This window comes from Oncorhynchus masou, chromosome 3, assembly GCF_036934945.1.
Source record: "Oncorhynchus masou masou isolate Uvic2021 chromosome 3, UVic_Omas_1.1, whole genome shotgun sequence".
In the NCBI taxonomy this organism is placed as follows: domain Eukaryota; kingdom Metazoa; phylum Chordata; class Actinopteri; order Salmoniformes; family Salmonidae; genus Oncorhynchus; species Oncorhynchus masou.
In genome coordinates, this window is record NC_088214.1 from 15,855,267 (window position 1) to 15,882,205 (window position 26,939).

Here is a 26,939-nt window from a genome sequence, read left to right on the forward strand (position 1 = left end):
ATTAAATATCTAGTAGTTAGAACGCATCACTATTGAATTAAATATCACATTTTGTAGGAAACTTTAACATAATTCACTGTGGGGATCGAACTTGATTATAAACTAATTTTAAAGCCCAAAACAACATCTAAAAAATCTGCTGATCTCAATTTATTTAGGCTTTCTCGTGCAGACCAGGGCTTTTGGCCTAGCTAGGTTGCAACACAGTAGCCGACCAGCAGAGCTCATGACTTCACACTCCAGACCGGATACTGGAGGCCTGGTTGTCTCCCCCCTACCTGCTTGGCTGGCAGCTTCAGCTGCTCTCATCAGGAGATTGGATACAAAAGCCAAGAAACTGACTGTTTACAGTATGTATCTACTGTCCTTCCTCCTCTGTCACTGTGTGCATTCCTGCCCTGCAGGATCTTATCAGGGGGCCGGTCTCCTGTCTCTCTGAGTCTGATGGATGACCCCGGAGCTGTCAATCAAGGAGACACGCGATACCTGACCTGCCATTGACATGAAAAAAAAAAACACATTTACTCTCTCACACACACACAGTCTCTGTCGCTTACATACTCACACACATACACAAATACACTAGCACACATACAACCATACTGGCATACATTTTGGCACACTGTGAGCTATTGAGGTGTAGCAGGAAGACAGGACACAATGCTGTGAGCTGGCTTTGTCTCCATCCCATCCTGCCCTCCTCCCTCTTCTCCACATTAAAAGGGCAGGTGACTGAAAGAGGGGGAGAGAGAGAATGAAGAGGGAGAGAATAAGAAAGGGATGTGCAGCCATAAACTCTCTCCCCCTCTCTCTCTACCATACCTGCTTTCTCAACCTCTGAATTCTTGGCTTTGAAAAGCTAACTGACATTTACTCCTGAGGTGCTGACCTGTTGCACCCTCTACAACCACGGTGATTATTATTTAACCCTTCTGGTCATCTATGAACGTTTGAATATCTTGAGGAACGAGCCGGCCTTAATGGATATTTTTGTTAGATATTACTGCACTTTTGGAGCTCGGAACACAAGTATTTCACTAAACCTGCAATATCATCAGATAAATATGCGTATGCGACCAATATCATTTGATTTGATGCACTCTTATAATCTCCACCCGGCACGGCCAGAAGAGGACTCGCCACCCCTCACACCTGTGTGTGTGTGTTTTTATGCTATCAGTGCTTAATTGAGCTATAAAAAACAATAATCTTTAAAGCATTCCTTTGTGTTTGAGAGAGAGAGGACTGATAACCCCAATCCACAAAAGTGGAGACAAATTTGACCACAATAACTACCTTGGGATATGCGTCAAAAGCAACCTTGGGAAAATCCTCTGCATTATCATTAACATCAAACTTGTACAATTCCTCAGTGAAAACAATGTACATTGGTTCCTCCTTTAAAAGTTGCATAATACTGCACATCCCATAGGCATACAGTTATTTTTATCCTCCACTACACAATAAGCAAGTAAATAGTTAGCTAGCTATGCTACCTATACTACATTGCACGGAAAGGCAAGCTTACACAATTATACATTCAATTTGCATTAAATGCTTTAGCTAGCTAGATTCTTTGCATCCACTCTTTCCCACTGTTGCTGGTTTTCTCAGGAGTCACTAAAACATTTAACGACATGAATTGCAATGTCATACTCATGTAATAACACCAGCTAGCTAGCTAACTTGATAAATAGCGATTTTCAGAAATTAACTTTATGACAAAAATATGCACAATCATCTGTCTGTACGTTAACTAACGTATTCCTCTCAAGTGTACATTTTTTGCTTGACTCGTTATGACGTTATAATTACTTACATTTGGTTCCACCGTAATGTTTTGTCAGCCATCTTTGCTGAAGAAAGTCACCAGGGACGGGTGGCTCGTGTCAAATTCGTCATTGGAACCACTCGATATGATTGGTCATATAAAAACCTTGGGACCCAAATGCATAATGGTGTTCTAACTCCCCCTTGTGGTGCTCCGGAGCAATTACGCCGTGACGCTGGGTACCTCTAAGTCCCGCGGTGCAAGCTCGCAACTTTTAAAGGAGGAACCATTGTACTGAGCAAATGTCAAATTAACTTTTTACCAAATTACTGTACAATAGACCACGTATTCACCCAGCACACCCTAACTGACACAAACAAACAAACCAAAACAAATGCAACGTCTTCTCATGCTTTTGTTGACTCAATTTGGCATGGTCTGCTATACAAATGAATGGAAAGTGGTGTTGGGGGAAAAACATACGACATTATAAAATCCATGTACACAAACAACAAGTGTGCAGTTAGAATTGGCAAAAAAACACATTTCTTTCCCCAGGGTTGTGGGGTGAGACAGGGATGCAGCAACCTTATTCAACATATAAATCAAGGAAATGGCGAGGGTACTAGAACAGTCTGCAGCACCCGACCTCACCCTACTAGAATCTGAAGTCAAATGAATACTGTTTGCTAATGATCAGGTGTTTCTGTCCCCAACCAATGAGGGTCTACAGCAGCACCTAGATCTTCTGTACAGATTCTGTCAGACCTGGGCCCTGACAGTAAATCTCAGTAAGACAAAAATAATGGTGTTCCAAAAAAGGTCCAGTTGCCAGGACCTCAAATACAAATTCCATCTAGAGTTGCCCTAGAGCACACAAACAACAATACATACCTCGGCCTAAACATCACAGCCACAGGTAAGTTCCACAAAGCTGTGAACCATCTGAGAGACAAGGCAAGAAGGGCCTTCAATTAGGATCTGGCAAAAAACACTTGTATCAGTTATATAATCCATTGCCCTTTATGGTTGTGAGATCTGGGGTTCACTCACCAGAATTCTGCAAAAAAATCCTTTGTGTACAATGTAAAACATCAAATAATGCATACAGAGCAGAATAAGGCCGATACCCGCTAAAGATCAAAATCCAGAAAAGGGCCGTTAAATTCTACAGCCACCTAAAAGGAAGCGTTTCCCAAACCTTCCATAACAAAGCCATCACCTACAGAGATATGAACCTGGATAAGAGCCCCGTAAGCACATATGTGACTTGTTTCAGGAAACTAAGCGTATGTTGCACTCCATTTGAATGTAAAAAAAAATTAGGAATCAAAATGCGTTTTTTGGAAGAAGTGACTTCTGGAACATGTGAACTTTCATGTGCCTTAATAACAAACTTGCATGCCATCTGTAAATATGAATCTCAGTAAGACAAAAATAATGGTGTTCCAAAAAAGGTCCAGTTGCCAGGACCACAAATACAAATTCCATCTAGAGTTGCCCTAGAGCACACAAACAACAATACATACCTCGGCCTAAACATCACAGCCACAGGTAAGTTCCACAAAGCTGTGAACCATCTGAGAGACAAGGCAAGAAGGGCCTTATATGCCATCGAAAGGAACAAAAAATGTGACATACCATTCAGGATCTGGCTAAAAACACTTGAATCTGTTATAGAATCCATTGCCCTTTATGGTTGTGAGGTCTGCTCACCAACCAAGAATTTACAAAATGGGACAAACACCAATTGAGACTCCTCATGCAAAATTCTGGAAAAATATCCTCAGCGTACAACGTAAAACACCAAATAATGCATACAGAGCAGAATTAGACCGATACCCGCTAATACCCAAAATCCAGAAAATACATGTTCAATTCTACAACCACCTAAAAGGAAGTGATTCCCATACCTTCCATAACAAAGCCATCAACTACAGAGAAATTCACCTGGAGAAGAGCTCCCTAAGCAAGCTGATACTGGGGCTCTGTACACAAACAGACCCCACAGAGCCCCAATGCAGCAACACAATTAGACTCAACCAAATCATGAGAAAATAAAAAGATAATTACTTGACACATTGGAAAGAACTAACAAAAAAACTGAGCAAACTATAATACTCCCTAATCAGAGAATACACAGTAGCAGAATACCTGACCACTGTGACTGACCCAACATTAACGAAAGCTTTGACTATGTACAGACTCAGTGAGCATAGCCTTGCTATTGAGAAAGGCTGCCATAGGCAGACCTGGCACTCAAGAGAAGACAGGCTATGTGCACACTGCCCACAAAATGAGATGAAAACTGAGCTGCACTTCCCAACCTCCTGCAAAATGTATGACCATATTCGAGACTCATGTTACCTTCAGATTACACTGACCCACAAAGAATTAGAAAACAAATCAAATGTTGATAAACTCCCATATCTATTGGGTGAAATACCAGCAGCATGATTTGTGACCTGTTGTCAAAAGAAAAAGGCAACCAGTGAAGAATAAGCACCATTGTAAATACAACCTATATTTCTTTATTTATTTTCCCTTTTTTATACTTTAACTATTTGCACATCGTCACAACACTGAATATAGATATGACTTCTGACATTTCTTTATTCTTTTGGAACTTGTGTGAGTGTAATATTTACTGTTCACTTTTTATTGTTTATTTCACTTGTTTATACATTTCACTTGCTTTGTCAATATAAACATATGTTTCCCATGCCAATAAAGCCCCTTGAATTGAATTGAGAGGCGATGTGAGAGGCAGCAGCAAGAGATGTGGAATAGTGACAGAGAGAGAAAGAGAGAGCATTAGAGCGAAAGAGAACATTAGTGAGAAAGAAAGAGTGCAAAGCGAGAGAGCATGGAAGAGCAAGAGGATTAGAGAAAAGAGCGCATTAGAAAGAGTATTGGAGCGAGAGAGCATGAAAGAGCAAGAGGATTAGAGAGAAGAGTTAGAGAGAAAGGAAGAGAGCGAGGATTAGAGAGAAAGGAAGAGAGCGAGGATTAGAGAGAAAGGAAGAGAGCGAGGATTAGAGAGAAAGGAAGAGAGCGAGGATTAGAGAGAAAGGAAGAGAGCGAGGATTAGAGGGAAAGGAAGAGAGCAAGGATTAGAGGGAAAGAAAGAGAACATTACAGAGAGAGAGAGAGAGAGTGAGCTTTAGATAGAGAGGATTAGAGAGAAAGTGAGCATTTGAGAGAGAGAGGATTAGAGCGGGAGAAAATCAGAAATGAAATGCTAAAAAAACAGCACACCTGAGTTGCAAAATGCTGTGCTTAAATATTTCAACATGGTTTTAACTTCTGGCTGCTTCCCTGATGTCTGGAACCAGTGGCTCATCTCCCCTATCCACAACAGTGGAGACAAATCAAACCCCAATAATTACAGGGGAATTTGCGTGAACAGCAACTTGGGAAAGGTTTTCTGGAGCATTTTGAATTCAAGAATTGAAACTTTTCTTCAAGAAGAAAATGTAATTCGTAAATGTCAAATTGGCTTTTTCCCTGACGGAGTTCAAATGTATTTGGCTATGAGGTACAGTGGGGAGAACAAGTATTTGATACACTGCCGATTTTGCAGGTTTTCCTACGTACAAAGCATGTAGAGGTCTGCAATTTTTATCATAGGTACACTTCAATTGTGAGAGACGGAATCTAAAACAAATATCCAGAAAATCACATTGTATGATTTTTAAGTAATTCACTTGCATTATATTGCATGACATAAGTATTTGATCACCTACCAACCAGTAAGAATTCCGTCTCTCACAGACCTGTTAGTTTTTCTTTAAGAAGCCCTCCTGTTCTCCACTCATTACCTGTATTAACTGCACCTGTTTGAACTCGTTACCTGTATAAAAGACACCTGTCTACACACTCAATCAAACAGACTCCAACCTCTCCACAATGGCCAAGACCAGACAGCCGTGTAAGGACTTCAGGGATAAAATTGTAGACCTGCACAAGGCTGGGATGGCCTACAGGACAATAGGCAAGCAGCTTGGTGAGAAGGCAACAACTGTTGGCGCAATTATTAGAAAATGGAAGAAGTTCAAGATGACGGTCAATCACCCTCGGTCTGGGGCTCCATACAAGATCCCACCTCGTGGGGCATCAATGATCATGAGGAAGGTGAGGGATCAGCCCAGAACTACACAGCAGGACCTGGTCAATGACCTGAAGAGAGCTGGGACCACAGTCTCAAAGAAAACCATTACGCCGTCATGGATTAAAATCCTGCAGCGCACGCAAGGTCCCCCTGCTCAAGCCAGCGCATGTCCAGACCCGTCTGAAGTTTGCCAATGACCATCTGCATGATCCAGAGGAGGAATGGGAGAAGGTCATGTTGTCTGATGAGACAAAAAAATAGCTTTTTGGTCTAAACTCCACTCGCCGTGTTTGCAGGAAGAAGAAGGATGAGTACAAACCCAAGAACACCATCCCAATCGTGAAGCAAGGAGGTGGAAACATCATTCTTTGGGGATGCTTTTCTGCAAAGGGGACAGGACGGCTGCACCGTATTGAGGGGAGGATGGATGGGGCCATGTATCACAAGATCTTGGCCAACAACCTCCTTCCCTCAGTAAGAGCATTGAAGATGGGTCGTGGCTGGGTCTTCAAGCATGACAACGACCCGAAACACACAGCCAGGGCAACTAAGGAGTGGCTCCGTAAGAAGCATCTCAAGGTCCTGGAGTGGCCTAGCCAGCCTCCAGACGTGAACCCAATAGAAAATCTTTGGAGGGAACTGAAAGTCTGTATTGCCCAGCGACATCCCCAAAACCTGAAGTATCTGGAGAAGGTCTGTATGGAGGAGTGGGCCAAAATCCCTGCTGCAGTGTGTGCAAACATTGTCAAGAACTACAGGAAACGTATGATGTCTGTAATTGCAAACAAAGGTTTCTGTACCAAATATTAAGTTCTGCTTTTGTGATGTATCAAATACTTATGTCATGCAATAACATGCAAATGAATTACTTAAAAATCATACAATGTGATTTTCTGGATTTTTGTTTTAGATTCCGTCTCTCACAGTTGAAGTGTACCTATGATAAAAATTACGTCATCTACAAAATAGCTTCCAACACTCTACTCAGCAAGCTGGATGCAGTCTATCACAGTGCCATTCGTTTTGTTACCAAATCACCTTATACCACTGCGACCTGTATGCTCTAGTTGGCTGGCCCTCACTACATATTTGTGACCAGACCCATTGGCTCCAGAGGTCATCTATACGTCTATGCTCGGTAAAGCTCCACCTTATCTCAGTTCACTGGTCACGATAACACCCATCTGTAGCACACGTTCCAGCAGGTATATCTCACTATATCTCACTGATCATCCCCAAAGCCAACACCTCATTTGGCCGCCTTTCCTTCCAGTTCTCTGCTGCCAGTGACTGGAACAAATTGCAAAAATCGCTGAAGTTGGAGACTTTTATTTCCCTCACCAACTTTAAACATCAGCTATCTGAGCAGCTAACCGATCGCTGCAGCTGTACATAGTCCATCTGTAAATATCCCACCCAGTCTACCTACCTCATCCCCATACTGTTTTTATTTACATTTCTGCTCTTTTGCACACAAGTATCTCTACTTGCACATCATCATCTGCTTCTTTATCACTCCAGTGTTCATCTGCTAAATTGTAATTATTTGCTCCTATGGCCTATTTATTGCCTACCTCCTCACGCCTTTTGCACACACTGTATATAGACTTTCTTTTTTCTACTGTGTCATTGTCTTGTTTATTGTGTTATTTGGCTTGTTTATTGTTTATTCCATGTGTAACTCTGTGTTGTCTGTGTCACACTGCTTTGCTTTATCTTGGCCAGGTCGCAGTTGTAAATGAGAACTTGTTCTCAACCAGCCGACCTGGTGAAATAAAGGTGAAATAGATAATATGGCAGTGAATGCACTCAAAGAAAAAGCCTGCAGAGCATTGTATGCAATAAAAATGAAATGATTCAACATCCCAATTAGAATTTGGACCAAAATATTTGACTGTGTAATCCTACCAATTGCTCTTTACGGAAGTGAGATTTGGGGGCCACTCAATAAACTATACTTTAATATGTGGGACAAACATCCAATTGGAGCCCTACATGCAGAGAAAGCCCTACAAGTCCAGAGAAATAACCAACTAATGCATGTATGGCATAATTGGGTCGCTTTCCAGTGGTAATGAAAATTCTCAAAAGATCCTTCAAAATTTGGTTACATCCAAATTCAAGTCTGCAATTTAAAGCACTTCAAATCCAGGAGCTGAGCCCAGAAATTAGCACTTTTAGTCAGCTGGTCTTGGACCTAAACAACCAAGCTGACACCAGCACTGCTTCAAAAGAAAGAATTCAAATAAACAAAATCATGAACCAATCAAAGGACTCATTTACAACATTGGAAAAACCAAACAAAATCCCAAAGCCGACTAAATTGCTATCTGACCCTAAACAAAGAATATGCAGTGGCTGATTATCTCTACTCTGTCAGAGATACGAAGCAGAGACAGATCCTTACCAAGTACAGGCTGTTTCCACCAATTGGCAATAGAAACCGGCAGACATAAAAAGACATGGCTTCCCAAAGAGGAGTGTGTACGTGGTCACTGCACGACAGGGGAAGTAGAAACAGAGATTAACTTTCTCCTTTACTGTGAGAAATATTCCTCACCAAGAGATTCATTTTTCACAGAAATGACTATATTTTTTCCAAATGTTAACTTATTAAACCCAGAGGAAAAACTAAAAATACTCATTTGCGAAGGAGCAATGGCTCCTCTTGCAGCCAAATATGTATTTGCCTGCCATAGTCTAAGGGATACTGAATAATAACATCTGCATTGTAAGCAGTAACATACTTATTATTAGTATTATTGGTATTATTGTTATTACTATTATTATTGTTGTTTATCATTCCAAATAGCAGTGGTATGGGTAGTAGGGTGATGGTAATGTTAGCAGTTCAGTGATGGTGGTGGTGGTAGTAGTAGTAATGATGATGGTAGTTGTAGTACTGATGTAATGGTGAAGAGACAGTTATTCATTTATAAGTTAGTTTCATTTTCCATGTTTAGCTTGTTATATTTATTACATTTCTACTATTTCTGTTATTTTTGTATATCATTGTGTATTATTTACTACCATTTTATATTCTTTTTTAATTTTATTACAATGTATATTGTATACAATGTTGCTTTGGCAATATTGACACAATGTTTTTCGTGCCAAAAAGCAGCTTGAATTTGAAAGAGCATTAGTGAGAGCATTAGAGAGAGAGCATTGGTGAGAGAGCATTAGTGAGAGAGCATTAGAGGGAGCGAGAGCATTAGAGAGAGCGCATTAGAGAGCGAGCGCATTAGAGAGCGAGCGCATAAGAGAGCGAGAGAGATTATTCGACAGAGCATTAGAGAGCGAGCATTAGATAGAGCGAGAGCATTAGAGAGAGAGAGCATTAGAAAGAGAGAGAGCATTAGAGAGGAAAGAGAGAGCATTAGAGAGGAGAGAGAGAACATTAGAGAGAAGGAGAGAGAGCATTAGAGAGAAGGAGAGAGAGCATTAGAGAGAGAGAGCATTAAAGAGAGAGAGCATTAGAAAGTGCGAGAGCATTAGAGAGAGCGAGAGCATTAGAGCGAGCGAGAGCATTAGAGAGAGAGCGAGCGCATTAGAGAGATAGAGAAAGAGCATTAGAGAGAGAGAGCATTAGAGAGAGAGCATTGGAGAGAGAGAGGGCATTGGAGAGAGAGGGCATTAGAGAGAGAGCATTGGAGAGAGAGGGCATTGGAGAGAGAGGGCATTGGAGAGAGAGGAAATTAGAGAGAGAGGGCATTAGAGAGAGAGGGCATTGGATATAGAGGGCATTAGAGAGAGAGGGCATTAGAGAGAGAGGGCATTGGATATAGAGGGCATTAGAGAGAGAGGGCATTGGAGAGAGAGGGCATTGGAGAGAGAGGACATTGGAGAGAGAGGGCATTTGAGAGAGAGAGCATTAGAGAGAGAGCATTGGAGAGAGAGGGCATTGGAGAGAGAGGGCATTTGAGAGAGAGAGCATTAGAGAGAGAGCATTGGAGAGAGAGGGCATTGGAGAGAGAGAGCATTAGAGAGAGAGCATTGGAGAGAGAGGGCATTGGAGAGAGAGGGCATTAGAGAGAGAGGGCATTGGATATAGAGGGCATTAGAGAGAGAGGGCATTGGAGAGAGAGGGCATTGGAGAGAGAGGACATTGGAGAGAGAGGGCATTTGAGAGAGAGAGCATTGGAGAGAGAGGGCATTAGAGAGAGAGGGCATTGGAGAGAGAGGGCTTTGGAGAGAGAGGGCGATGGAGAGAGAGGGCATTGGAGAGAGAGGGCATTAGAGAGAGAGGGCATTGGATATAGAGGGCATTAGAGAGAGAGGACATTGGAGAGAGGGGCATTGGAGAGAGAGGGCATTTGAGAGAGAGGGCATTTGAGAGAGAGGGCATTGGAGAGAGAGGGCATTTGAGAGAGAGGGCATTTGAGAGAGAGAGCATTAGAGAGAAAGAGAGAGTATTAGAGGTAATTACAGAGATAATTACAGCGTAGTTACAGGGACTATAGGAATACTTCATATGCTGATGAGTGTGTCATTCTGTCATCTTCCCCCCAACACACAGACACACACACAAATACTGTTACCCCCACTTTTCTCACACAACATGGGGGTTATGTCAAACTAAGTAGTATGGCAATGCATTTGTTGATGGAATGACAAGTCATTGAATCTGTCTCTCTGCAGCATGTAAGGTTGGTTTCTACAGAGCTGTGTCTACAGACGGAGCATGTTCTGAGTGTCCTCCACACAGTCACTCAGAGAAAGCGGGGGCTGCTGTCTGTGACTGCAACCCAGGATACTACCGCTCTGAGACAGACCCTGCACCTATGCCCTGCACACGTAAGAACACATGAACGCACACACACTGTATTTCCCCATAGGGGTATCTCACACACTGTATTTCCCCATAAGGGTATCTCACACACTATTTCCCCATAGAGGTATCTCACACACTGTATTTCCCCAAAGGGGTATCTCACACACTGTATTTCCCCATAGGGGTATCTCACACACTGTATTTCCCCAAAGGGGTATCTCACACACTGTATTTCCCCAAAGGGGTATCTCACACACTGTATTTCCCCAAAGGGGTATCTCACACACTGTATTTCCCCAAAGGGGTATCTCACACATTGTCTCTCTCCTCTCACGCCTCCCTCTGTCTCTCTCCTCTCACGCCTCCCTCTGTCTCTCTCCTCTCACGCCTCCCTCTGTCTCTCTCCTCTCACGCCTCCCATTATACTGATCCAATGAGTAATACACCATGTCCTGAGTGGGATGAATAGTCCTCAGTAACATATCTCTCTCTCTCTCTCTCTCTCTCTCTCTCAGTAAATATGTTCTGACTGAGACCTTGGTCTGTTTGTCATAAACTTAATTATGCCTATATACAGCACATTGTTCACCAAGTCAGCCTGAGAAAACACATAGAACACACAACAGAACAACAATAAGTACCAAAATGGAACGTACAGTGGCTTGCGAAGTATTCACTCCCTTTTGCATTTTTCCTATTTTCTTGCCTGACAACCTGCAATTAAAATATATTTTGGGGGAGTTTGTATCATTTGGTTTACACAACATGCCTACCACTTTGAAGATGCAGTATATTTTTTATTGTGAAACAAACAAGAAATAAGACAAAAAAACAGAACTTGCGCATGCATAACTATTCATCCCCCCAAATTCAATACTTTGTAGGGCCACCTTTAGCATCATTTACAGCTGCAAGTCTCTTGGGGTATGTCTCTATAAGCTTGTCAAATCTAGCCACTGGGATTTTTGCCCATTCTTCAAGGCAAAACTGCTCCAGGTCCTTCAAGTTGGATGACTTCTGCTAGTGTACAGCAATCTTTAAGACATACCACAGATTGTCAATTGGATTGAGGTCTGGGATTTGACTAGGCAATTCCAAGACATTTACATTTTTCCCCTTTAAACCACTCGAGTGTTGCTTTAGCAGTATCTTCCCCAGTATGCTTAGGATCATTGTCCTGCTGGAAGGTAAACCTCCATCCCAGTCTCAAATCTCTGGAAGACTGAAACAGGTTTCCCTCAAGAATATCCCTGTATTTAGCGCCATCCATCATTCCTTTAATTCTTACCAGTTTCTCAGTCCCTGCTGATGAAAAACATCCCCACAGCATGATGCTGCCACCACCATGCTTCACTGTGAGGATGGTGTTCTCACACTGATGAGAGGTGTTGGGTTTGCGCCAGACATGTTTTTCTTGATGGCCAAAAAGCAACATTTTAGTCTCATCTGACCAGAGTACCTTCTTCCATATGTTTGGGGAGTCTCCCACATGCCTTTTCCCCAAAGTGTTTGCTTATTTTTTTCTTGAAGCAATGGCTTTTTCTGGCCATTCTTCTGTAAAGCCCAGCTCTTTCGAGTGTACAGCTTAAAGTGGTCCTATGGACAGACACTCCAATCTCTGCTGTGGAGCTTTGCAGCTCCTTCAGGGTTATCATCATTTGTTGCCTCTCTGATTAATGCCCTCCTTGCCTGGTCCGTGAGTTTTGGTGGGCGGCCCTCTCTTGGCAGGTTTGTTGTGGTGCCATTCTTTCCATTTTTTAGAATGGATTTAATGGTGCTTCGTGGGATGTTCAAAGTTTTGGATATTTTTTTATAACCCAACCCTGATCTGTACTTCTCCACAACTTTGTTCCTGACCTGTTTGGAGAGCTCCTTGGTCTTCATGGTGTCGCATGCTTGGTGGTGCCCCTTGCTTAGTGGTGTATAAGACTCCCTGGGCCTTTCAGAACAGGTGTGTGTGTGTGTGTGTGTGTGTGTGTGTGTGTGTGTGTGTGTGTGTGTGTGTGTGTGTGTGTGTGTGTGTGTGTGTGTGTGTGTGTGTGTGTGTGTGTGTGGGTGTGTGTGTTGTGTGTGTGTGTGTTTATTTTTTTATATATATATATATATATATACTGAGATCATGTGACACTTAGATTGCACACAAGTAGACTTTATTTAACTAATTATGTGTCTTCTGAAGGTAATTGGTTGCACAGATCTTATTGAGAGCAAAGGGGGTGAATACATATGCACACACCACTTTTCCGTTTTTATTTTTTAGAAACAAGTATTTTTTTTCACTTCACCAATTTGGACTATTTCAATAAAAAAACATTTAAGTTACAGGTTGTAATGCAACAAAAGAGTAAAACTGCCAAAGGGGGTGAATACTTTTGCAAGGCACTGTATATAACGATTGCCGAAATATCATTTCTAACTCAACCTACCTGTCCTATTTATCCCAGAACCCCCCTCTGCTCCACAGCAGCTGATCTCAGAGGTCAACGAGACATCAGTGGTTCTAGAGTGGAGCGCCCCACTCAGGCTTGGAGGGAGAACTGACATCAGATACAATGTGGACTGCCTGCTCTGCATCGGTCCTGAGAGTTACCCTGGGAGTCAAACCGGGAATCAAACTCAGATTGGCAGTTTGTCTGGGAGTGAACTTGGAGAGGCTGGTAGCCTTGGGGGTCCTGACGGGCCTCTTGGGACCCAGCTCTGCCTACCCTGCGGCCCAGACGTCCTCTTCTCCCCCCAGCAGAGCGGCCTGGGGGCCACCAGAGTGTGTGTGAGCGAGCTGCAGGCACACACACGCTACACCTTCACAATTGGCGCCCGCAACGGAGTTTCCCAAGGCCACACTGCAGGTGCAAGAGAGAGTGTGTCTGTCACTCTCACCACCAACCAGGCCGGTGAGTTTGTGTGTGTGAGAGAGAGTTTAGAAGTAAGTGGAGGGAGAGTGTATGTGTGTTTTAAGGGGCCAAGCAGGACTGTGTTTATTCCATGTCTGTTTGAGAGTTTCTGAAGCGGGTTGGTTTAATTGGATTTAGTGTTTGTCCCCTCTCTCAAGGAGTGACTTGTCTCAGTGACATAAACATAATACCACAGTGGAGTCGTCATGTAACTGGTTTAGGTTGATGTTTAGATGCCTCGGTAACGCAATACTTGTCTATTGCGCCTCTTTGTGTGTGTGTGTGTGTGTGTGTGTGTGTGTGTGTGTGTGTGTGTGTGTGTGTGTGTGTGTGTGTGTGAAAATGCTGAGTGAAGAATACTTTATTTCTGCTACAAACTCAGTAAACAGTGTGAGAGATAGAAAGAGGATGCATCCTTTGTTAGTTTTACTTATTATCAGTCGACTAAAACACTGGACAATTTGTCTCGTTTTAGTCACAGCTTTTTTAGTCACATAAGTCTTTTTTTCCCTATCAAATAATGAATATTAGGCCTCTAACTTCCAATATGTTCACGTTCAGATAGTAGGGTTAGTTGGACAAGGCTATCTCCTCATATGCCGTCGCTGGCAACACTGATATGGTTACAGATTCTGACCAATGCAGCCATAATTAACCCTTATAGGCTATTAAAAACGAAAAACAAAGTTTTAAGTGAGAAGTAGGCATTTGTCTGAAGCCGAAATGAAGGAAATTCACATGAGCACCAGAATGCCTACTTCACCAATGCTCCACCAAGGTTTTCCAGCACACAGCTTTGACCTACTAAAGAAGCTAAGTTGGTATTGTACTTCAAACTGTGTGGAGGCAGGTTGCTTAGAATTCAAACCTTCTCAAACAGTTCATACTCTTAGATGAGGTGCTCCCACAATAATGTGATTTGTACCACACACAAGGTAAAGTATTGGATTCTTCCCACATCACACTAATCCCATTCCACTACCTTTTCAAGCTTTTTTAATCATATGATAACAAGCTTTGCTATTATACTTACAAGACCATCATGCTTGATTCAGCGAGCTGTTTTGTCATGTACTAATGTAGTGCCTGCCTGTATTTCCTTAAACCTTTTGATTTAGCAATACGTGTCATTGAGAAATATTTTTTGGTCAGTAGATGCCCAACATAACCCCAGGTGGTGTGTTGGACACAGACATTCATATATAGAGGTCTATAGAGCCTGTCTGCATTCCTGATTTCTGCAACCGTTAGCTTACCTGTGTAATATTGACATAAGCTCAGAAAAACTTGTTTTGCAAACATGGTACTGTTTTATTAATTGCTGTGCGGATGAATAGGCAGTTCATTACCTCAATTGAATATATAGCTTAAAGTTGTGTGCATTTGTCTGTCTTTTTGCAATAAAGCTGGTGATGCGAGAATAATACACATTTATAATAGGCCTATATCTAAAAATACATACTGTCACGCCCTGACCTTAGAGATCCTTATTTTTCTGTTTGGTGAGGTCAGGGTGTGACTCGGGTGGAAAAGGCTGTTTTCTGTTTTTTTTTGTTTTTGGCCGTGTGTGGTTCCCAATCAGAGGCAGCTGTCTATCGTTGTCTCTGATTGGGGATCACATATAAGTTGTCATTTTCCTTTTGGGTTTTGTGGGCTCTTGTTTTCTGTTTAGTGTCTGTACCTAACAGAACTGTGCACTTTCATTTTCGCGTTTGTTATTTTTGTTTGAGTGTTTTTGAATAAAGTATCATGAACACTTTCCACGCTGCGCTTTGGTCCAGTCTTCCTTCTACCAATGAGAGCCGATACACATACAGCCTAATGATATATAAAGTTGAAGTCAGACGCTTACATACACTTAGGTTGGAGTCATTAAAACTTGCTTTTCAACCACTCCACATATTTCTTGTTAACAAACTATAGTTTTGGCAAGTCGGCAAGTTGTGCATGACACAAGTCATTTTTCCAACAATTGTTTACAGACAGATTATTTCACTTATAATTCACTGTATCACAATTCCAGTGCGTCAGCAGTTTACATACACTATGTTGACTGTGCCTTTAAACAGCTTGGAAAAATCCAGAAAATGATGTCATGGCTTTAGATGCTTCTGATAGGCTAATTGACATTATTTGAGTCAATTGGAGGTGTACCTGTGAATGTGTTTCAATGCCTACTTTCAAACTCAGTGCCTCTTTGCTTGACATCATGGGAAAATTAAAATAAATCAGCCAAGAACGCAGAAAAAAAATTGTAGACCTCCACAAGTCTGGTTCATCCTTGGAAGCAATTTCCAAATGCCTGAAGGTACCACGTTCATCTGTACAAACAATAGTGTGCAAGTATAAACACCATGGAACCACGCAGCTATTATACAGCTTAGGAAGGTGACGTGTTCTCTCTCTCCTAGAGATGAACGTACTTTGGTGCGAGAAGTGCAAATCAATCCCAGAACAACAGCAAAGGATCTTGTGAAGATGCTGGAGGAAACCAGTAAAAAAGTATCTATATCCACAGTAAAACGAGTCCTATATCGACATAACCTGAAAGGCTGCTCAGCAAGGACAAGCCACTGCTCCAAAACATACATAAAAAAGCCAGACTATGGTTTGTAGCTGCAGATGGGGATAAAGATCGTACTTTTTAGAGAAATGTCCTCTGGTCTGATGAAATAAAAATAGAACTGTGCGGCCATAATGACCATCGTTATGTTTGGAGGAAAAAGGGGGATGCTTGCAAGACGAAGAACACCATCCCAAATGTGAAGCACGGGGGTGGCAGCATCATGTTGTGGGGCTGCTTTGCTGCAGGAGGGACTGGTGCACTTCACAAAATAGATGGCTTCATGAGGAAGGGAAATTATGTGGATGTATTGAAGCAACATCTCAAGATATTAGTCAGGAAGTTAAATCTTGCTCGCAAATGGGTCTTCCAAATGGCAATGACTCCAAGTATACTTCCAAAGTTGTGGCAAAATTACTTAAGGAGAACAAAGTCAAGGTATTGGAGTGTCCATCATAAAGCCCTGACCTCAGTCCCATAGAAAATATGTGGACAGAACTGAGAAAGAGTGTGCGAGCAAGGTCTATAAACCTGACTCAGTTACACCAGCTCTGTGAGGAGGAATGGGCCAAAATTCACCCAACTTGTTGTGGAAAGCTTGTGGAAGGCTACCTGAAATGTTTGACCCAAGTTGAAGAATTTAAAGGCAATACTACCAAATACTAATTGAGTGTATGTAAACTTCTGACCCACTGGGAATGTAATGAAAGAAATAAAAGCTGAAATAAATCATTCTCTCTAGTATTATTCTGACATTTCATCTAGTATTTTTTGTGTAATATATTGTCTTTGAGTCACAGATAGCGGTAGACACACCTACTTTAACTGCCTGATGGAAGTGTGCTGTCTTCTTGTGTAATATATTGTCTTTGAGTCACAGATAGCAGTAGACACACCTACTTTAACTGCCTGATGGAAGTGTGCTGTCTTCTAGTGTAATATATTGTCTTTGAGTCACAGATAGCGGTAGACACACCTACTTTAACTGCCTGATGGAAGTGTGCTGTCTTCTTGTGTAATATATTGTCTTTGAGTCACAGATAGCGGTAGACACACCTACTTTAACTGCCTGATGGAAGTGTGCTGTCTTCTTGTGTAATATATTGTCTTTGAGTCACAGATAGCGGTAGACACACCTACTTTAACTGCCTGATGGAAGTGTGCTGTCTTCTTGTGTAATATATTGTCTTTGAGTCACAGATAGCGGTAGACACACCTACTTTAACTGCCTGATGGAAGTGTGCTGTCTTCTTGTGTAATATATTGTCTTTGAGTCACAGATAGCGGTAGACACACCTACTTTAACTGCCTGATGGAAGTGTGCTGTCTTCTTGTGTAATATATTGTCTTTGAGTCACAGATAGCAGTAGACACACCTACTTAAACTGCCTGATGGAAGTGTGCTGTCTTCTTGTGTAATATATTGTCTTTGAGTCACAGATAGCAGTAGACACACCTACTTTAACTGCCTGATGGAAGTGTGCTGTCTTCTTGTGTAATATATTGTCTTTGAGTCACAGATAGCAGTAGACACACCTACTTTAACTGCCTGATGGAAGTGTGCTGTCTTCTTGTGTAATATATTGTCTTTGAGTCACAGATAGCGGTAGACACACCTACTTTAACTGCCTGATGGAAGTGTGCTGTCTTCTTGTGTAATATATTGTCTTTGAGTCACAGATAGCAGTAGACACACCTACTTTAACTGCCTGATGGAAGTGTGCTGTCTTCTTGTGTAATATATTGTCTTTGAGTCACAGATAGCGGTAGACACACCTACTTTAACTGCCTGATGGAAGTGTGCTGTCTTCTTGTGTAATATATTGTGTTTGAGTCACAGATAGCAGTAGACACACCTACTTTAACTGCCTGATGGAAGTGTGCTGTCTTCTTGTGTAATATATTGTCTTTGAGTCACAGATAGCAGTAGACACACCTACTTTAACTGCCTGATGGAAGTGTGCTGTCTTCTTGTGTAATATATTGTGTTTGAGTCACAGATAGCGGTAGACACACCTACTTTAACTGCCTGATGGAAGTGTGCTGTCTTCTTGTGTAATATATTGTCTTTGAGTCACAGATAGCGGTAGACACACCTACTTTAACTGCCTGATGGAAGTGTGCTGTCTTCTTGTGTAATATATTGTCTTTGAGTCACAGATAGCAGTAGACACACCTACTTTAACTGCCTGATGGAAGTGTGCTGTCTTCTTGTGTAATATATTGTCTTTGAGTCACAGATAGCGGTAGACACACCTACTTTAACTGCCTGATGGAAGTGTGCTGTCTTCTTGTGTAATATATTGTCTTTGAGTCACAGATAGCGGTAGACACACCTACTTTAACTGCCTGATGGAAGTGTGCTGTCTTCTTGTGTAATATATTGTCTTTGAGTCACAGATAGCGGTAGACACACCTACTTTAACTGCCTGATGGAAGTGTGCTGTCTTCTTGTGTAATATATTGTGTTTGAGTCACAGATAGCGGTAGACACACCTACTTTAACTGCCTGATGGAAGTGTGCTGTCTTCTTGTGTAATATATTGTCTTTGAGTCACAGATAGCGGTAGACACACCTACTTTAACTGCCTGATGGAAGTGTGCTGTCTTCTTGTGTAATATATTGTCTTTGAGTCACAGATAGCAGTAGACACACCTACTTTAACTGCCTGATGGAAGTGTGCTGTCTTCTAGTGTAATATATTGTCTTTGAGTCACAGATAGCGGTAGACACACCTACTTTAACTGCCTGATGGAAGTGTGCTGTCTTCTTGTGTAATATATTGTCTTTGAGTCACAGATAGCGGTAGACACACCTACTTTAACTGCCTGATGGAAGTGTGCTGTCTTCTTGTGTAATATATTGTCTTTGAGTCACAGATAGCGGTAGACACACCTACTTTAACTGCCTGATGGAAGTGTGCTGTCTTCTTGTGTAATATATTGTCTTTGAGTCACAGATAGCGGTAGACACACCTACTTTAACTGCCTGATGGAAGTGTGCTGTCTTCTTGTGTAATATATTGTCTTTGAGTCACAGATAGCGGTAGACACACCTACTTTAACTGCCTGATGGAAGTGTGCTGTCTTCTTGTGTAATATATTGTCTTTGAGTCACAGATAGCAGTAGACACACCTACTTTAACTGCCTGATGGAAGTGTGCTGTCTTCTTGTGTAATATATTGTCTTTGAGTCACAGATAGCAGTAGACACACCTACTTTAACTGCCTGATGGAAGTGTGCTGTCTTCTTGTGTAATATATTGTCTTTGAGTCACAGATAGCAGTAGACACACCTACTTTAACTGCCTGATGGAAGTGTGCTGTCTTCTTGTGTAATATATTGTCTTTGAGTCACAGATAGCGGTAGACACACCTACTTTAACTGCCTGATGGAAGTGTGCTGTCTTCTTGTGTAATATATTGTGTTTGAGTCACAGATAGCAGTAGACACACCTACTTTAACTGCCTGATGGAAGTGTGCTGTCTTCTTGTGTAATATATTGTCTTTGAGTCACAGATAGCGGTAGACACACCTACTTTAACTGCCTGATTGAAGTGTGCTGTCTTCTTGTGTAATATATTGTGTTTGAGTCACAGATAGCAGTAGACACACCTACTTTAACTGCCTGATGGAAGTGTGCTGTCTTCTTGTGTAATATATTGTCTTTGAGTCACAGATAGCAGTAGACACACCTACTTTAACTGCCTGATGGAAGTGTGCTGTCTTCTTGTGTAATATATTGTGTTTGAGTCACAGATAGCGGTAGACACACCTACTTTAACTGCCTGATGGAAGTGTGCTGTCTTCTTGTGTAATATATTGTCTTTGAGTCACAGATAGCGGTAGACACACCTACTTTAACTGCCTGATGGAAGTGTGCTGTCTTCTTGTGTAATATATTGTCTTTGAGTCACAGATAGCAGTAGACACACCTACTTTAACTGCCTGATGGAAGTGTGCTGTCTTCTTGTGTAATATATTGTCTTTGAGTCACAGATAAAAAAGACACACCTACTTTAACTGCCTGATGGAAGTGTGCTGTCTTCTTGTGTAATATATTGTCTTTGAGTCACAGATAAAAATAGACACACCTACTTTAACTGCCTGATGGAAGTGTGCTGTCTTCTTGTGTAATATATTGTCTTTGAGTCACAGATAGCGGTAGACACACCTACTTTAACTGCCTGATGGAAGTGTGCTGTCTTCTTGTGTAATATATTGTGTTTGAGTCACAGATAGCGGTAGACACACCTACTTTAACTGCCTGATGGAAGTGTGCTGTCTTCTTGTGTAATATATTGTCTTTGAGTCACAGATAGCGGTAGACACATACTTTAACTGCCTGATGGAAGTGTGCTGTCTTCTTGTGTAATATATTGTCTTTGAGTCACAGATAGGCAATGACACACCTACTTTAACTGCCTGATGGAAGTGTGCTGTCTTCTTGTGTAATATATTGTCTTTGAGTCACAGATAGCATAGACACCCTACTTTAACTGCCTGATGGAAGTGTGCTGTCTTCTTGTGTAATATATTGTCTTTGAGTCACAGATAGTCTAGACACACCTACTTTAACTGCCTGATGGAAGTGTGCTGTCTTCTTGTGTAATATATTGTCTTTGAGTCACAGATAGCAGTAGACACACCTACTTTAACTGCCTGATGGAAGTGTGCTGTCTTCTTGTGTAATATATTGTCTTTGAGTCACAGATAGCTAGACACACCTACTTTAACTGCCTGATGGAAGTGTGCTGTCTTCTTGTGTAATATATTGTGTTTGAGTCAAAGATAGCAGTAAACACACCTACTTTAACTGCCTGATGGAAGTGTGCTGTCTTCTTGTGTAATATATTGTCTTTGAGTCACAGATAGCAGTAGACACACCTACTTTAACTGCCTGATGGAAGTGTGCTGTCTTCTTGTGTAATATATTGTGTTTGACTCACAGATAGCGGTAGACACACCTACTTTAACTGCCTGATGGAAGTGTGCTGTCTTCTTGTGTAATATATTGTCTTTGAGTCACAGATAGCGGTAGACACACCTACTTTAACTGCCTGATGGAAGTGTGCTGTCTTCTTGTGTAATATATTGTCTTTGAGTCACAGATAGCAGTAGACACACCTACTTTAACTGCCTGATGGAAGTGTGCTGTCTTCTTGTGTAATATATTGTCTTTGAGTCACAGATAGCGGTAGACACACCTACTTTAACTGCCTGATGGAAGTGTGCTGTCTTCTTGTGTAATATATTGTCTTTGAGTCACAGATAGCGGTAGACACACCTACTTTAACTGCCTGATGGAAGTGTGCTGTCTTCTTGTGTAATATATTGTCTTTGAGTCACAGATAGCAGTAGACACACCTACTTTAACTGCCTGATGGAAGTGTGCTGTCTTCTTGTGTAATATATTGTCTTTGAGTCACAGATAGCGGTAGACACACCTACTTTAACTGCCTGATGGAAGTGTGCTGTCTTCTTGTGTAATATATTGTCTTTGAGTCACAGATAGCGGTAGACACACCTACTTTAACTGCCTGATGGAAGTGTGCTGTCTTCTTGTGTAATATATTGTGTTTGAGTCACAGATAGCGGTAGACACACCTACTTTAACTGCCTGATGGAAGTGTGCTGTCTTCTTGTGTAATATATTGTCTTTGAGTCACAGATAGCGGTAGACACACCTACTTTAACTGCCTGATGGAAGTGTGCTGTCTTCTTGTGTAATATATTGTCTTTGAGTCACAGATAGCGGTAGACACACCTACTTTAACTGCCTGATGGAAGTGTGCTGTCTTCTTGTGTAATATATTGTCTTTGAGTCACAGATAGCGGTAGACACACCTACTTTAACTGCCTGATGGAAGTGTGCTGTCTTCTTGTGTAATATATTGTCTTTGAGTCACAGATAGCGGTAGACACACCTACTTTAACTGCCTGATGGAAGTGTGCTGTCTTCTTGTGTAATATATTGTCTTTGAGTCACAGATAGCAGTAGACACACCTACTTTAACTGCCTGATGGAAGTGTGCTGTCTTCTTGTGTAATATATTGTCTTTGAGTCACAGATAGCGGTAGACACACCTACTTTAACTGCCTGATGGAAGTGTGCTGTCTTCTTGTGTAATATATTGTCTTTGAGTCACAGATAGCGGTAGACACACCTACTTTAACTGCCTGATGGAAGTGTGCTGTCTTCTTGTGTAATATATTGTCACCTACTGGGTGCTATAAGAAAATAAGAATTTGTTCTTAACTGACTTGCCTAGTTAAATAAAGGTCAAATGAATCAAATCAAATAAATGAGTAGTATGGGAACTAACCAGAGTCGGTCAATACTCATACACTCTGAAATAAAAAAAATCTGTCTTTAGTGAGTCAGTATCATAAATCCAGAGAGTCACATAGACCAGTGACATAACTCTCTTCTCCTGAAGGTCAGTTTGCCAGAGTGATTACCACAATAATACTTGTTATGCATAGAAAAATGGTTGTTGTGCATTAATTCAAGACCGTTCAATAGAATGTAGAAGCCATGGGCCTCCCGAGTGATGCAGCGGTCTAAGGCACTACATCGCAGTGCTCGAGGCTTTGCTACAGACCTAGGTTTGATCACAGGCTGCATCACAACCGGCCGTGATCAGTAGTCCCATAGGGCAGCACATAATTGGCCCAGCATTGTCCGGGTTTGGCCCGGGAGGTGGCTTTACTTGGCTCATCGCGCTCTAGCGACTCCTTGTGGAGGGCCCGGTGCCTGCAGGCGGTTGAACAGTTTTTCCTCCGACACATTGGTGCGGCTGGATTCCGGGTTAAGCAGGCGGTTGTTATGAAGTGTTCATTCTTCAACTTGTGTACCCCTCTTTCTCTCCTCTCTCACCCTCACGCACAGCTCCCTCCCCAGTCACATCCATCCAGGCCAGTGATGTCACCAGGCACGATGTGTCGTTGGCATGGCAACAGCCCGACCGGCCCAACGGGGTCATCCTTGAATACGAGGTCAAGTACTACGAGAAGGTAAGGTGTCTCGTGGGAACCGCGGTTCAGAAATCAGATATCCTATGGAAACCTATTGTAACTGTGTGTTATGCGTATCTGTGAGTGTATAAGTTTTCAACTGCTTCAACTGTTATCAATCGACCTATAAAAGAATCAATAGACCTATAAAATAACCAATAAACTATCTTCAAAGCTTTCCTTGTGTTTGACACAGAAAAGGATAGAGGGAGAAATGTAGCAGGTTGAAATTTATTGTCATGAGTCTTGTCCTGGAGGCAGAACTGGGTGTAAAAATTCATGAAAACAAAAATATAGTTTTTGTTCTTAATTTCAGTTTAGGGTTAGGCTTTAGGGTTAGCAATGTGGTTAGGGTTAAAATGTTGTGACTTTGGCTGTGCCAGCTAGTGACCATTGCAGAGCTGCCTCCAGAACAAGATAAATTACACAAAACGCTAACCTGCAGAAATGGAGGGAGAGGATACGAGATAAAATATGTTGGGAGAGAAAAAGAGAGAGCTTGAGGCAATGTAGATAAGAGATGGGCAAGCTGTGGGAGGGATTTGTGACTGTGTGGCAATGTTTTTGTGTGTTTCATTGCTTGAATGGTTTTGTGATTGTAGGCCATAGGGAGAGGAATTTCCCTCCAGACCCACAGAAAATATTGTTCTGCAACTTCAAGTTACATTTTAGAATCATGTTCACATCTTTTACCCATTTTCTTTTTGCTTGCCAATTATAATGGGTTGTATTTTATATATTGGAACGCTTCATATAGTGGACGTTAACACGCCCCTCACCTCCTCTCCTATCCAATCAGAATCAGAAGGAGAGGTCCTACCGCATTATGAAGACGGCATCCCGTAGTGCTGATATCACTGGGCTAAACCCACTCACTGTGTACGTATTTCAAGTGCGAGCTCGCACGGCCGCCGGATACGGAGAGTTCAGCGCCCCCTTTGAGTTTTCCACCAACTCAGGTACAACACTATGTTCTATTATTTCATATTATATGATATTCTATTTGTCTATTTTTATAGAGCTAGGGATATTGATCAAATATGTACCTGTTTTTGAATGAAAATGTCCTGGTTTGTGACCTGTTGTCTCCTCCCTCTGTCAGATCCCTTGCCTCTGATTGGTAATGCCGCTAACTCCACCCTTCTCCTACTGTCAATCAGTGGGGGTGTGGTTCTACTGCTCATCTCTACCACAGTCTTCATCATCAGCCACAGGTACACACACACACAGCCACAGGGAAACATACATAGTGTGTCCTAAAGGAGGCAGTATGTCCAAAAGGAGACCGTGTGTATGATCGCACCAGGAGGAGATGGCTGCCATGTTACGGGCTCCTAACCAATTGTGTTATTGTGTGTGGTTTTTTTGTAACTTATTTTGTACATAATGTTTCTGCCACCGTCTCTTATGACCGAAAAGAGCTTCTGGATATCAGGACAGCGATTACTCACCTCGTACGGATGAAGATTTTTTCATTTAACGAGTCGGACGCAAAGGATTTACTTCACACCCGACAAGGCCCAAATCCCCGTCATTCGCATAAAGAAGAGACAGAGATATCGGTGACGAAGGTCGGGGTGTAAGTACGGCTAGTGAGTAATCCCCCTCTACCATCAGTCCTATTAGCCAACGTGCAATCATTGGGTAACAAAATGGATGAGCCCCGATCAAGATTATCCTACCAACGGGACGTTAAACACTGTAATATCTTGTGTTTCACTGAGTCGTGGCTGAACGATGAAATGGATAACATACAGCTAGCTTGGTTTTTGGTCCATCGGGAAGATAGAACAGCTGCATCCGGTAAGACACGGGGTGGCAGTCTATGTCTACAAAAAAATATAGATGAGAACTCTTGGTAAATCGTGTGGTCTACAGCTTATCATGAGAAACTCTACCTCAGGTGAGCCAAACCTTGAGACTTCCTTAATATTAGATTTTGTGCACCAGCTGAGGTCCTACCGCGTTATGTGATATCAGCACTACGGGATGCCGTCTTCATAATGCGGTAGGACCTCTCCTGGTGCACGAAGGAAGTCTCAAGGTTTGGCTCACCTGGGGTAGAGTTTCTCATGATAAGCTGTAGACCACACTATTTACCAAGAGTTCCCATCTATATTTTTTGTAGCTGTCTATCACCACAAACCGATGCTGGCACTAAGAAGGCACTCAACGAGCTGTATAAGGCAATAAGCAAACAAGAAAATGCTCATCGAGGCGGCGCTCCTAGTGGCCGGTGACTTTAATGCATGGAAGATTTTTTTATTTTACCTACATTTACATTTAAGTCATTTAGCAGACGCTCTTATCCAGAGCGACTTACAAATTGGTGAATTCACCTTCTGACATCAGTGGAACAGCCACTTTACAATAGTGCATCTAAATCATTTAAGGGGGGGTGAGAAGGATTACTTTATCCTATCCTAGGTATTCCTTGAAGAGGTGGGGTTTCAGGTGTCTCCGGAAGGTGGTGATTGACTCCGCTGTCCTGGCGTCGTGAGGGAGTTTGTTCCACCATTGGGGGGCCAGTGCAGCAAACAGTTTTGACTGGGCTGAGCGGGAACTGTACTTCCTCAGTGGTAGGGAGGCGAGCAGGCCAGTGGTAGGGAGGCGAGCAGGCCAGAGGTACCTCATTTCTACCAGCATGTTAAATGTGCAACCAGGGGGGAAAAAACTCTAGACCACATTTATTCCACACACAGAGACGCGTACAAAGCTCTCCCTCGCCCTCAATTTGGCAAATCTGACTATAACTCTATCCTCCCGAACTAAAGCAGGAAGTACCAGTGAGTCGCTCAATAAGGAAGTGGTCGGATAACAAGGATGCTAAGCTACAGGACTGTTTTACTAGGACAGACTGGAATATGTTCCAGGATTCTTCAAATGGCATTGAGGAGTATATCACATCAGTCACTGGCTTCATCAATAAGTGCATCGATGACATCGTCCCCACAGTGACCGTACGTACATACAGAAAACAGAAGTCATGTATTACAGGGAACATCCGCACTGAGCTGAAGGGTAAAGCTTCCGCTTTCAAGGAGCGGGACTCTAACATAGACGCTTAAAAGAAATCCTGCTATGCCCTCTGACGAACCATCAAACAGGCAAAACATCAATACAGGACTAAGATTGAATCGTACTACACCGGCTCTGATGCTTTTTGGATGTGGCAGGGCTTGCAAGCTCTAACAGACTACAAAGGGAAGCACAGCCTTGTGCCTAGTGACACGAGCCTACCAGATGAGCTAAGTAACTTCTATACTCTCTTCGAGTCAAGCAACACTGAAGCATGCATGAGAGCATCATCTGTTCCGGGTGACTCTCCGTAGCCAATGTGAGTAAACCAGGTTAACATTCACAAGGCCGCAGGGCCAGACAGATTACCAGGACATGTACTCCGAGCAGGTGCTGACCAACTGGCAAGTGTCTTCACTGACATTTTCAACCTGTCTCTGACCGAGTCTATAATACCAACATGTTTCAAGCAGACCATCATAGTACCTGTGCCCAAGAACACAAACCTGCCTAAATGACTACCAACCAATAGAACTCATGTCTGTAGCCATGAAGTGATTTGAAAGGCTGGTCATGTCTCACATCAACACCATTATCCCTGAAACCCTAGACCCACTACAATTTGCATACCACTCCAAAAAATCCACAGATGATGCAATCTATATGGCACTCCACACTGCCCTTTCCCACCTGGACAAAAGGAACACCCACGTGAGAATTGACTATAGCTCAGCGTTCAACACCATAGTGACCTCAAAGCTCATCACTAAGCTAAGGACCCTGGGACTTAACA

The 26,939-nt window shown here is 42.3% G+C and overlaps 1 protein-coding gene across 1 annotated transcript in view; it reads left to right on the forward strand.

The window, feature by feature from the left end:
- Nucleotides 1-26,939, forward strand: part of LOC135511001 (ephrin type-A receptor 4-like) — a 59,530-nt gene that overhangs the window by 24,316 nt on the left and 8,275 nt on the right. The window contains exons 5-9 of the mRNA XM_064932425.1: nt 10,524-10,679; nt 13,101-13,547; nt 23,004-23,128; nt 23,928-24,087; nt 24,231-24,342. Of these exons, the coding sequence (XP_064788497.1) occupies nt 10,524-10,679; nt 13,101-13,547; nt 23,004-23,128; nt 23,928-24,087; nt 24,231-24,342 (1,000 nt within the window). The remainder of the gene's footprint in view (nt 1-10,523; nt 10,680-13,100; nt 13,548-23,003; nt 23,129-23,927; nt 24,088-24,230; nt 24,343-26,939) is intronic.